At 35.5% G+C, this 13,015-nt stretch overlaps 1 protein-coding gene across 2 annotated transcripts; it reads left to right on the forward strand.

Moving 5' to 3' along the window:
* Positions 1-4,564: 4,564 nt before the first annotated feature.
* Positions 4,565-12,776, forward strand: LOC104096743 (ribosome production factor 2 homolog). Of its 2 annotated transcripts, none has more exons than XM_070195035.1 (7): positions 4,565-5,022; positions 7,209-7,301; positions 7,392-7,595; positions 11,474-11,719; positions 11,805-12,047; positions 12,138-12,203; positions 12,292-12,776. In XM_070195035.1, the coding sequence occupies exons 2-7, from the start codon at positions 7,215-7,217 to the stop codon at positions 12,409-12,411; spliced, it is 966 nt and encodes a 321-aa protein (XP_070051136.1). In that variant the 5' UTR covers positions 4,565-5,022; positions 7,209-7,214; the 3' UTR covers positions 12,412-12,776. The 2 variants fall into 2 exon arrangements, with proteins under 2 accessions (XP_070051136.1, XP_070051137.1); XM_070195036.1 differs by having other exon boundaries at positions 4,602-5,022; positions 7,190-7,301.
* The last annotated feature ends 239 nt before the right edge of the window (positions 12,777-13,015 follow it).

Raw genomic sequence — 13,015 nt, forward strand, 5'->3', positions numbered from 1 at the left:
TTTTTTTTTTCTTTAGAAGTGTTTCTTTCATAAATTCAAAATAAAAGTCCATAAATCCAAAAATATTTTCTTTCTTTTTTTTAGAGGTTTTTCTTTCGAAATTCTGAAAAAATCAAAATTCAAAAAAATATATTTTCTTTCTTCTTTATAAGTCTTTCTTTCGGAAATTAGAAAAAAAATAGTTAGTTTATTTCCTTTGTTCTTGATCTTCCCGAACTACGCACGATCTGATTCATGTTCCCACATGATACGTAGGCAACCCACATCAGGTTCGATCGAGAGAAAATAAGAGAAAGGAAAGAAACCAAAAAAAAAAAAAAGAGCGTTTATTCTAACATCCTTATTGTTTGGAATAAAAGCTAGTTGAAGGTAGTCGGTTTGTTGGTTTGCAATGGCGAGTTACAAAACAATCCAAGATCCTTCGAAAATAAAAGCATCTTCTCAACCAATGGAATAAACATAACTGTTGTTGATCCAAGGTCACAGAAAGGCAAATAGGCAACTTTGCGGTGAAAAATTAAAAAAATGGAGACAAATGTGGGGTTGACTTTACCAGATTTGAGCAATAGGATATGGCCTGCTCGGGATGATTGTCAAAATTTGAGTGTTGAATCCAAAGCAATCAAAACGGGTAAATGCTAGTAATGCTGATGTGCGAATGTGTGGCTAAGATGTCGCTTAGCAACTGGAAAGTCACTCCTCGTTTAGCCATGGTAGCTTATTTTGTCTTCTTTTCTTCTTCTTTTTGTGTTATCGGACTTTGCTATCCTTTATTCAATAAACAACAGTCAGTCATTTTGTGTCCATTTTTGTGCATAGTTCTTTTCATGCTAGTCCTAGTGACATGACATGCATGCGGAATTTTTGGTCAGATCTTAGAAAACTGATTTAGTCTTGAATTGGATAACTGAGAAAGAGACACTTTTGAAGATAAATAGAGACATGAAACATTTGGAAAATAAGCATGAACCAAGTTTACATGGAACAAAAGCAATCATGCTCATAATAGTTAAGGATCTCTACCTTTTGAATTATTGAGGAGATCGGGCTTAAGGATAACCGGACGGGTTGAAGTCTGTTTAGCACTAAGAGATAGAAAGTATTTTTCAAAAGAAGGTGTATCCCAGTTAACTTGAAATGGATCAGTTTATTGGCAAAATGCATCTTCTACATCAAGACAAAATCGAAGAAAAGTCACCCAAATTGACAAGGGTCATTCACTGCAAGGAAATTATTACTCATACAACTTTACATTGAAAAAGACGAGAAAGCAACATGTCCATCAATGCTGTGATTGTGAAGGGCTAACATGATTGGCATTCTCGAGGTTGGGAGGCCCTTTTTCTGCTATCCAAATACTTTATACCCTTCGTTATCCTTTCGAGCCTGTGTTATTTTCTTTGACCACCCTCTTTTGGAATCAAGTTTAGAGTTAAAAGTCTAAAAAAACAAAAAAAGAAAAGAAAAAAAGAAAAGAAAAATTCATGTCCCAAGAGTACAAACTGGGGCGACTCTTAGAAAGTTCAAGTGAAAAAATAGAATAAGAAAAAAACAGTCAAAGTCCATGCCCCCAGAAAATAAAAGTTGGGACAACTTGTTTTGAAAACAAAGAGAAGAAAGATGGAATAAATGAAAAAAAGAGAAGAGAAAGACAAAGAAAAAGAAAGAAAGATGAAAAAAACAATATTAGGTCAGATGTTTGAACTACGTTAGACTTGATTCCTTTAAAAGGGATACGTAGGCAGCCTTACACGGTTCGGTCCAACCAAATAAGAATTCAAAAAAAAAATCCAAAAATCCTCAATATCTGAAACTGGGGCAAAGATTTTTTTTTCACTTTTGAAAGAGTCGATTCCAAGAGTTGTAAAGTGTACAACCCATCATATTGAGTCTACTTAGAGCCTCCATGCCGACCCATCTTTCCAACCCTATCCAAAAACCTTCCAAATAAAGACCTTCCGATGTGCCTTCAAGAATGTCAAGAGAAGCATACAATGAGCAATGGTTGTCACGCGACATAGGACACTGTCAAGTTGCTCATACAAGAAAGCAAAAGAAAAAGAAAAATAAAGAAGAAAAATGAGAGAGTCTTACTAGTGAAAACCCTCACGGGCACTGTAAGACGACGGTAAGCAGAGATAATAAAAAAGGACATAGTCTGATGAACTTTCTCCTAGGATCAAAATCTTAGTCTGATGAATCTTTCTCCTAAGATAGAAAATCTAGTCTGATGAATTTTCTCCTAGGATCAAAATCTTAGTCTAATGAATCATTCTCCTAAGATAGAAAACCTAGTCTGACGAATTTTTCTCCTAGGATAAACATCTTAGTCTGATGAATTATTCTCCTAAGATTAAAACTTAGTCTGATGAATCTTTCTCCTAAGATAACAAAAAGACCTAGTCTGATGAACTTTCTCCTAGGATAAAAATATCTTAGTATGATGAATCCTTCTCCTAAGATAACACAAAAGACCTAGTCTGATGAATTTTCTCCTAGGACCGAGATTTTAATCTGATGAATCTTTCTCCTAAGATAACAAACCTAGTCTGATGAACTTTCTCCTAGGATAGAAATCTTAGTCTGATGAATCTTTCTCCTAAGATACCAAAAAAATACCTAATCTGATGAATTTTCTCCTAGGATAATAAGTTTAAAAAAAGGGAAGTCTGAAAAAAAAAAAAACAGAGGTCAATTTTTAGTTTTCTTAAGTTATCAATCTTTAGTTTTCTTGAAATCAGGGGTCCCGCCTGGAAAATATGATCAGTTTTTAGTTCAGTCAAGCTTAGTTTATAGTTTTCTCCAAGCTCAATCTCAAATTTAGGAGATGCACTCCCAAGTTTGGGTTTTTCAAATTTTTATTTCTTTAGGAGATGCACATCCTAGTCGAGTCTTCAATTTTGCTCTCATCATTTCATCCTTCATCAATAGCATATGTAATTTATAGTTCTGCTAATAACTCACAAATCTTCCTAGTGTAAACTGGGGCAGAAAAACTTTTTTTTGTTGTTTCCGTTTTGTTGTAGTTGCAGGCGCCCGCCTGGAGAATGAGGGAATTAATTTCAAGTTTTAAAGTCATCAGGAACCCACCTGGAGAACGTGGGAATTTGTTTTAATTTTCAAGTCATTATCAAGCGCCCACCTGGAGAACGAGGGAATTTATTTCAAGTTTTAAGTTAGCATCAGGCGCCCACCTGGAGAATGAGGGAATTCATTTCTGTTTTAAGTCAGCAGGCGCCCACCTGGAAAACGAGGGAATTTATTTCAAGTTTTTAAGTCAGCAGGCGCCCACCTGGAGAACGAGGGAATTAATTTCACGTTTTAAGTCAGCAGGCGCCTACCTGGAAAATGAGGGAATTCATTTCAAGTTTTAAGTCATCACAGGCGCCCACCTGGAGAATGAAGGAATTTATTTCAAGTTTTTAAGTCAGCAGGCACCCACCTGGAAAATGAGGGAATTTATTTCGAGTTTTAAGTCATCAGGCGCCCACCTGGAGAACGAGGGAAGTCATTTAAGGATTCAATTCAAGTTAGAAGTAGCAGAAGCTCGCCTCAAGAATGCTAGCTGACAGTCCGAGATGACCAAAGGAAGAAGTCTCAATCCAGAATAAAAAGAAAAAAGAGAAGTGAATCCAAAATGCAGAAGCTTTGCATTTCCCATCTTGATCCGAAATGCCGAAGAAGAATGAACTACCACCTGCAGCTAGCAAGCATCGAGGATCAGATCAGAGTCTGCATGAAGAACCAGCCAAAACTCAAGATCAAGCTTCAAAAGACTCATAGATAGGAATCTTGTAACTCGTAGCTGATAGACTTAGTTAGTCTTTTTCATTTTTGACTTTGGTGTAAAAAGAAGCTCAGCAAGCAGTAAACAGCAGAAGCAGCAATAGTGAAATCACAGCTTCTCGGTAGTCCCAGCTACCTAAACTTTCAGAACTACACTGACATGATTCCTTTATAGCCAAGAATATGTAGGCAACCTCTGAAGCACGGTTCGGTCAAACATTTTCAAAATGCTTCCCATGGAGTGTCAAACGGGCAAAAATTGCTCACTTTATCTTTGCCCGAAAAACTCTTCATGTTCTCGAGCAAAGAGGGGCAGCTGTGAGCACCTAATTTTTGCCATAATATAAAATTACTCCTAAAAAACCCAAAAAATAGCTTTAAATTATTTTTTCTATATTTTTACTTAGTTTGCTTTGTACGTATTCATATTTGATGCATTTTTAAGTTGCATTTTTAAATCCTAAAGAAAATACAAAAATATTTTTAATTTTTATATTTTGTAGATTTTAAATGCATAATCAATTGCATTTGTAAAACACTAAAATACCAAAAAATACATTAGTAACTCTACATGCATTTTTAAGCTAGTTAATTAATTAGGTCATTAGTCAATTAGTGAGTAAAATATATATAATGGTTTAGCCACACAAATTGGTTTTAATTAAAATTTGAGTCCAAAGTGACTAATTTTACAATTGTTTCAAGCCCATACCTGTAGAACCCAATCCACCCCATAGTCTGGCCCATGCTCTTTCTCCCCCACTCTATTAGAGGAGAGGCTAATTTCACTCTCCCCTAAAAAAAGGAAAAAACCCAACAGAGATGAGAGAACCCTAGCGCCGCCCCTGTCTCACTCAACTATTCGGCATCCTCACAATACACAGAGAGGATTCACGCTCACCTCCCCCACTCTTCGAAGATAACGCTCATTTTCTTACCATACTCACCTCTCTGAACAAACACACAAATACACACGAACTCACAGTCCAAATAGCTAAAACAAAGGTTTTTGAATTGAAATTGAAGCTCAGATCTGAAAGACAGAGATACGAAAACAAAATAGAAGAGAAGTTTCTGTCACTATTCAAATGGATTTTGGTGTGCTTTCACGTTCTGGGTTTTAAAACAATTGGGGAGATTTGTTGCTCTGTATTGTTGATTGCTGCTTTGACGGACTCCATCCGTCCTTTTCAGCTTTCATTTGGCCAACATTCCAGTTTACTTTTGCGAAATTAGGTAAGTCATTGAACCTCTGCACCTCACTTTGATTGAGTAATGAAATTGTGTGAATTCCGAATTAGAATATTTGTGTAATCGTTGTTGTTTAGTGAAGTACGACGTGGGGAATAGCGATTTTTCTTTGTCATTTTTATGCTGGAAATAATGGTTCCATAACCTTTGAAGAAGAATTAATATGGTTTTAGCTTCTTTTATTTTGGCATCTTTAGTTACAGTATTTGTTCAAGTTGCTTGTTGACCCTTACACTACTTGTCGTTAAGCACAAATTAATCTGCTTGTTCCGTTTTATTTATGGGTGAATGCAAACAGTTCATATATTTTTATTAATCCTTTTGCTCCCAAGTGAGATTTTAACTTGAACCAGATTCCATTACACACTGTGCATTCATCTTGTAATCTTCAATTGCTGCTCAATTGCCAGACTTTTGGTGTATAATAGACCCTCATTTTGTGCAAGTGGTGAACTGCTGAAGGTGAAAAACTTCACGGAAAAGCAAGTTCACCAATTTCTCCGCTCAGTCATCTTCACTTATAAAAGGATTATTCCGTTACCCATAACAAAATTAGAAAGGATTGATTCGTAATAAGTAGATACGAATTTGTTGTTTATCAATATGATTGATTTGGGAAGGTCTCATAAAGAATAGTTTGAGGTGTCGTGAATTATATTTGGGCATATCTTTGGGGCTTGTCTCTTAGTTACACGCTATATCAATAGTATTAGAAAATTAAACAACTCATAAACATTGGTAGTTTGCTTTAGGCGCGTTTAAATAAATCATCGTGACTATGAGTACGGTTCCTTTGGCGTAGTCATGATACGTAAACCCCAATTCGAATGTGTGTTTCACGTGACTCGACCTTACAACTTCAAATAATAATAAAAATTAACATGTTGTAAATCGCGGGTGCCTTTCACGTTACACGATTCACAATGTGTGCAAAAATAATAAGTGCGCGACATCGCGACTTATTTAAATAATCTCCATAAATATTAAAAACGATTAAAAGGTTAAAAACGCACAATAGGTTTCAAACATGTAATAAATCAGATAATTAGGTCAATTATTAATAGTTGAGCGACCGTGCTAAAACCACGGAACTCGGGAGTGCCTCACACCTTCTCCCGGGTTAACAGAATTCCTTACCCGGTCTTCTGTGTTCGCGGACCATAAATAGAGTCAAATTTCCTCGATTTGGGATTTAAAATAAACCGGTGACTTGGGACACCATAACTTATTCCAAGTGGCGACTCTGTTTTTAATAAATAATCCCATTTTGATTAATGTCACTTTAATTGGAAAAAACTCCTTATCTCCCTTCGGAAAAAAGGAGGTGTGACAACTCTTTTGTTGCCAAGTACATTTTCTTTTTCCCTTCTTTAATTCTTTGCTTGGAATGTATTTCCTTTGTTTTTTTTGTCTTTCATTCGGGGACAAATACCAAAGGGTATTTCCCATTTTTTATTCTTTTAATTTTCTATCTTTTTTTTCCGTATCTTATTCAATTTTACTCCAAATCTCTTCATCTTCACACCGCATTATTCCTACACAGTTAAAATATAATATTAAGCACAAAGTAATGTAATTAATACTCAAAAGATGATTATAAGTGTTATAATATAAGGCAATAATGATTAAATATATGCATTTTTTGCGGAACAAAAGATACTCATTTAAAACTAATTTTTATATAATTGATAAATTATATATAACCATGTAATTAAGTTAAAACTTGATTAGGGTGTGTAATAAAGTTTCATATATAGTATAGGAAGCTAAAAATCGTTATTGGATTAGTAGTAGTTGAGTCAACTTGGGCCTGGGCATTTTCACTATTAGGCCCACAATTGAAACCAGACAATAACACCCGCCCAAAACCCCTAAACGATTCTAAAACCCTAATATTTGCATAGGCATAGTTGTTTCTTCCCCTTCTTCTTCGTATCATCCCTTTACCAATTCTTCTTCGTATCTTCCCTTTTCCCCTATTGGTAAGTAAAAGCTTAAATTCTTACTGTTCGCTTGCTGTTTGTTTTTGTTTCTAGGGTTCCAACTAATTTGTGATTTTGTTTCTAGGGTTCCAACTAATTTGTGATTAAGCCCTAGTAGTTGTTGTTAAGATAGTTGAAGATTTGCTTTAACCACAATAATATTAGTTTAGTTTTCAATTTTGTTTGTAGGTAAGCATGATGAGAAGTAAAACCCCATGGAAAATTAAAACCCCACAGAAAGGAAGAATCAGAAGGGAGCTTGAAAAACGTGCTCCTAAACTGGTGAGTTTGATCTTAGCAAACCACTTTTTTTTTTTTTTAAAGATGGGATTTTTATTGTGATGGCAATCTTATTTATTTATTTGAGGGCAGGTTGAAACTGGGAAAAAGACATTGATATTACATGGTACAAAAACAAGCCAAGTGTTGAATGAGGTGATGACTGAAATTTATCATTTGAAGAGGGATAATTCTGTTAAATATACCCGGAAGAATGATAATGTTAGACCATTCGAGAGCGGGGGCGAGGCTTCTTTGGAGTTTTACTCTCTTAAGACAGATTGCAGCCTTTTTGTGGTAAGTGTGTACAGACCGTTTTCCTTTTTGAGGTATTTTTTGGTTCAGTGGGTAGATAAGTGCTGATATATATATATATATATATCGCTCCATGTTAATTTGGATTTGTTTCTGTGGCTCCCTGATTATTATGTTGTTTGCTAAGGCTTGTTCTTGAAGGTACAAAAATTAATTGTCTCCAAATATTTAGTAAAGGAGAACAGATCTTTTTTCATAATAAATAGTTATTTGTGCTCAAAGATATATATTCAATGAAATACAGAAGAAGAAACATAGGTGCAATGTTGTGAATTTGTTGCGTCATTCTGAATCTCCCTCTAACCCAGGCCAAAGAAAGTTCATTTTGACATGGAAGTGCATTGTTTTAATCAGGTTAAGCCGCTGGCTTCTAGGGAATAAGGAACAGAGACTTAAGCCGTATAATGCTTAATGGGTAGCTTGCATAAGTTCATAACAAAAATGGGTACATTATCTGCCTAAGTCCTTTTAGCTACTTGTAACACTATTGAAGAGTCCACTTTTGATCTTCAACTGCTTGATTATTTTAAAATAGAAAAAATCTATAATATTGTTAGTTGCTTACAGGGGCAGAGCTAGCCTTTTGAGTTACGGGTTCGCGGAACCCAATAATTTTTGTCCAAGCTCTTTTTTTTGTCTTAGGAAATTTAGTGAATATATACAAATTATTAATTTAGAACCTAGTAACCTAAAAGGACTAGAATCTTGAACCCATAAGTTTCAAGTCTTGATTTCGCCTTGGTTGCTTGATTTGTTGAGACACCGAATAAGTAAAAATTTGAACTTAGTATTTGATTGTCTGTATATCCCTCATTGTGCTACCATAGTTCATTATTTTTAGTGCTAATAGATATAGTGAGGGGTTATTTCTGAATGGTAAAACTAAATTATTGATGTCTTGATGTTATTTTATAAGTGATTAACAATAGTCTTTTGGTAACATGTTGCTTGGTTAACGAGGTTTCTTTTATAGCGTGGGGGAGAGCACATTTAGAACTAGAGCATCTAGAATTTGTATTTTGTAGCTTTGGAGCACCCTAACTGAAAATGTATTTGTGTTCAATTTTTGGTCACTCGAGATATTTATAGTTGATATGTGGCTCCTGATAGTAATTGGTCTACAAGTTATATTACTCATGTAGTAAAATATATAGATGTCATAAAGGACATGTATGAAGGAGTTGTAACTAGTGTTAAAACAGCAGTAGGAAATCCAAAGAAGTTTCCCATAGCAGTGGGTTCACACCGGGGTTTTGCATTGAGCCCCTACTTATTCACCCTAGTTATGAATGAGCTAACCAACGTAACACAGGATGAGGTTCCAGGGTGTTTGATATATGCTGATGATATTGTACTAAATTACGAAACTAGCGAGGGTGTTAACAAAAAGCTTGAGCTATGGAGAAACATCTTAGATAGTAAGGGTTCTGAGATATATAAAGGTAAGACTAAATACATGCATTGAGCAAGTGTTCTGAGATATATAAAGGTAAGACTAAATACATGCATTGCAAGTTCAGCCTGCACGAGAAGAGCGAAGTTGACTAGATGGATTTGTGGTGCCAAAATGCAATCAATTTAGATATCTAGGCTCGTTTCAAGAGAATGAAATGATAGATCAAGATGGTACTCATAGGATTAGAACTGGATGGTTGAAACGAAGAGGTACTCAAGATTACATTAAGGGTATGTTTAGTACGAAGGAGAATATTTTTCGAAAAATGTTTTCCAATTTTTTCATGTTTGGTTGGCTTAAATATTTTGGAAAATATTTTTCTCATGAACTCATTTTCCTCCAATTGGAGGAAAATGTTTTCCTTATCAAGAGTTTCTAGAACTCCTTTTCAATCTTCCCCACCCTATTCCCCATCCCCACCAACCCCCTACGCTACCCAACCACATCCACCCCTACACAACTCAATAGAAATATTATTAAGGTTGTGTTTGGTATGACGGAAACATTTTCCGAAAAATATTTTCCCATTTTCCACTGTTTGGTTGCACAAAATAGTTTGTAAATTATTTTTCTAGATATCACATTTTCCTGAAATTGTATGAAAATGACTTTCCTAGAAAAAGTTAGGAAAACATTTTCCAAAAATTCCACCTACCCTCACATCTAACTCCCTCCCTCCCCCTTCTCTCCCTACCCTACCTCTCCCACCCCCTCTCTCCAAAGAAGATTTTTTTTCATATTTCAATTTATTTTCTTTTCCGTCACCACCCACCTTGCTACACCCCTCCCCTCACTGCGGGGCATTTTTTTTATTATTTTATTTTAATATTTTCAGTTTATAGGCTCGAAATTTTACGAGTTCCAAAGTTAAGAGTTGAGGTTAATGATTTTGGAAGTTTGCGGGTTTAGAAATTATAGAGTTTACGGGTTTGAAAGTTTAGTGGTTCGGAAGTTTATGGAATTTGTGGGTTCGCAAGGTTGTTGATTCGAAAGTTTATGGCTTCATGTTTACAACAACCCAGTATAATCCCACTAGTGGGGTCTGGGGAGGGTAGTGTGTACGCAGACCTTACCCCTACCCTGGGGTAGAGAGGCTGTTTCCGATAGACCCTCGGCTCCCTCCCTCCAAGAACTCCCCCACCTTGCTCTTGGGGTGACTCGAACTCACAACCTCTTGGTTGGAAGTGGAGGGTGCTCACCACTAGAGCAACCCACTCTTGTCATGTTTATGGCTTCATGTTTATTGTATCTAAATTATTTATGAATACTCTTGAGGAGTTATTTTCCTTAATTTGCATACCAAACACCGAAAAATGTGTAAGATTACTACTTGTTTTCCAAGAAAATATTTTTCACGGAAAACATTTTCCGCTTTACCAAACACACCCTAAGAGTACTTTCTTTTTCATTTCAACAATATGAGTATTTTTTTTTTTTCATTTCAACAAAAAAAGTTACTTTCTTTTCATAATGTAGAAAAAGTATTTTCTTTCATTTCAATAGAATGAGTACTTTCTTTTTATATTGTAGAAAGAGTACTTTCTTTTTCAACCAAAAAAATAGTATTTTCTTTTTAGTTATGATGCACATATTTCAATGTTGAATTTGTATAGAGTCATATATTATTAGCGAATTTTTTGAATATAAATAGTATCTTTCTATTTATAGTATTTTTTAAAATTTGTTTAGTTTTATATTGGATTGCAAACAATATATGAACAAAGTGGAAAATGCAGTCATATATTATTAGTGATATTGCTTGATGTGCATTAAGCACGTTTTCTTTCTAAAATGAAAACTGTCATATTTTGTGGAAGATAGTCAAATTTGAATAAGTTTAATGAAGAAGTATATATTATTCCGGTTAAGCTTATGTCACTAAATAATCTGAGCAAAAGGAAAATTATAAATTGTACTTGAAAAACTATTACACTTATATAATATGGGTTAACCCATATTCAACTCGCCCATTTAACACCCAACCCGTTTTTGACCCGCATGAAATATGGGCGGGTTGAGACCCAATCCATTTTTGCTCAACCCATTTTTAACCCGTCCAAATCCGACCCAACCCGCCCATTTTCCGCCACTAGTTTCAACTCTTCCAAGTAGTATTGCTCCGGTAAAAGTGTCTATTACATTATTATAATCGATAGTAGATTTCAACTCTTCATGCAGATGAGGAATAACACCTACTGTTAAGTTGGATACTCGGAGTGAGATGAGTTTTTTTCAACTTTTGAAAATCTTGATTTGAACGAAAGGCTATCTTTGTATAAACTGTTGAACTCTTCTAGTTTATCGCTTTATCAGGAGTAGTTCTGTCTTTTGTGTTCAGGACTTTTTGCTTGTTGCTTTGTCTTTTGTTTTCCATACCCACTTACAGTCTTTGGTTATTTTGCAGTATGGTTCTCACTCCAAGAAGCGCCCTAACAATCTTGTTATTGGGCGAACCTATGATCACCATATTTACGATCTTGTAGAGGTAGGAGTGGAAGAGTTCAAAAGCATGAAGAAGTTCAAATATGATAAGAGTTTGGCTCCTAAAATTGGGTCAAAGCCCTTTTTTACCTTTATTGGAGAAGGATTTGATAGTGTTGAAGAGTTGAAGCATTTAAAAGAAGTTTTGCTTGATCTATTCCATGGCGAGGTCTGTTCTTTCTCAATCAACTTATTTGCACGGCTTCTTTGAATTGGAAAGAGTACCACTAATGCACGTGGGTTCAATATTGCAGGTAGTGACCAACTTGAACCTTGCTGGGTTAGATCGTGTATATGTATGTGCAGCTGTGTCGCCAAAAAAGGTTTTCTTGACACATTGTGCACTACGGCTTAAAAAATCTGGCACAGTAGTTCCAAGAATAGAATTAGTGGAGGTTGGCCCGTCCATGGACTTAGTAGTTCGGCGACATCGTCTCCCTGACGACAGTTTGAAGAAAGAAGCTATGAAAACTGCTCTTGATAAAGCAAAGAAGAGGGTTTGATTGGCTTAGTCACTTCTTCACATCTTTATTTGACTAACTTGGAGTCTGCAAAATACTTATGTTGTTACTGGCTGTCATTTTCAGGAGAAAAATGTTGTCAAAGATGCCATTCAAGGAAAATACGGGAAGATTTACATTCCAGATCAGAAGGTAAGAAATAAGAATACACTACTCTGGTTGAAAAGAAATTATAAAATTCTATGACTGTTTACCAGTGAAAAATTATTCCTTTCTGTAGGTTGGAAGTGTTGCACTGCCTCACAAAGCAAAAGGAGTTAAAAGGGAGCGAAGAGAAGCTAAGATGAAGAATGTGGCAGACCAGCCTGAAGAAAAGAAACAGAAGCTGGATTCTGAGTGATTTTCAATTCCAACCTTCTGTAGTGTGATGCTCTTCTGCTGAGTCAAATCAGTTTTGTTCTTATGTGCTTTAGGCACAATGCATATCGGAGTCTAATCCCAGCTTTCTGCGAACCAAAGGCCGGATCATTGCTGTCAAAAATATCAACTGGGAGCTTTCTGGAGCGATGGTTCTCACTGTTATTTGAATTTTCACCATTTGGTATATTTGGCGTGTTTCTAGTTATTTGGAAAAATTTCCTCTATTGCTTGTTATTTAGTTCTATCTGTTTGGAGGGTCATTCTGAAGTCTGAAATCTAGAATTTTTATCATTCTATGTAACTCGATACGAATCAACATCCTAAAAATGTAGTTATGTTTAAACATGTCTTTTATTTTCTTTAAGCTAAGAACACTCCAAGCACTCATTATCCTAAAATATTAGCGCTGCCGACTGTTCTTTCGTAGAAGCATGTTCTGAATATAAGTATATCCTGTTGCTAACTGTTCATTCAAAATTGCTGGCATTCAACTAATGTACTACGGCGTAACGCTCTCACAGCCCCAACCCTAGCAAATCCTATTTCATCGTTTTATACACGCACATATATGTTATGTATAATTG

The sequence above is a fragment of the Nicotiana tomentosiformis genome, chromosome 2 (genome assembly GCF_000390325.3).
Source record: "Nicotiana tomentosiformis chromosome 2, ASM39032v3, whole genome shotgun sequence".
NCBI lineage: Eukaryota > Viridiplantae > Streptophyta > Magnoliopsida > Solanales > Solanaceae > Nicotiana > Nicotiana tomentosiformis.

Coding starts and splice junctions, on each gene's coding strand:
- LOC104096743 (XM_070195035.1), top strand. CDS start 7,215: ATGATGAGAAGTAAAACCCCATGGAAAATTAAAACCCCACAGAAAGGA. Junction 7,596..11,473: donor CAGATTGCAGCCTTTTTGTG/GTAAGTGTGTAC, acceptor GTTATTTTGCAG/TATGGTTCTCACTCCAAGAA. Junction 12,048..12,137: donor TTGATAAAGCAAAGAAGAGG/GTTTGATTGGCT, acceptor TGTCATTTTCAG/GAGAAAAATGTTGTCAAAGA.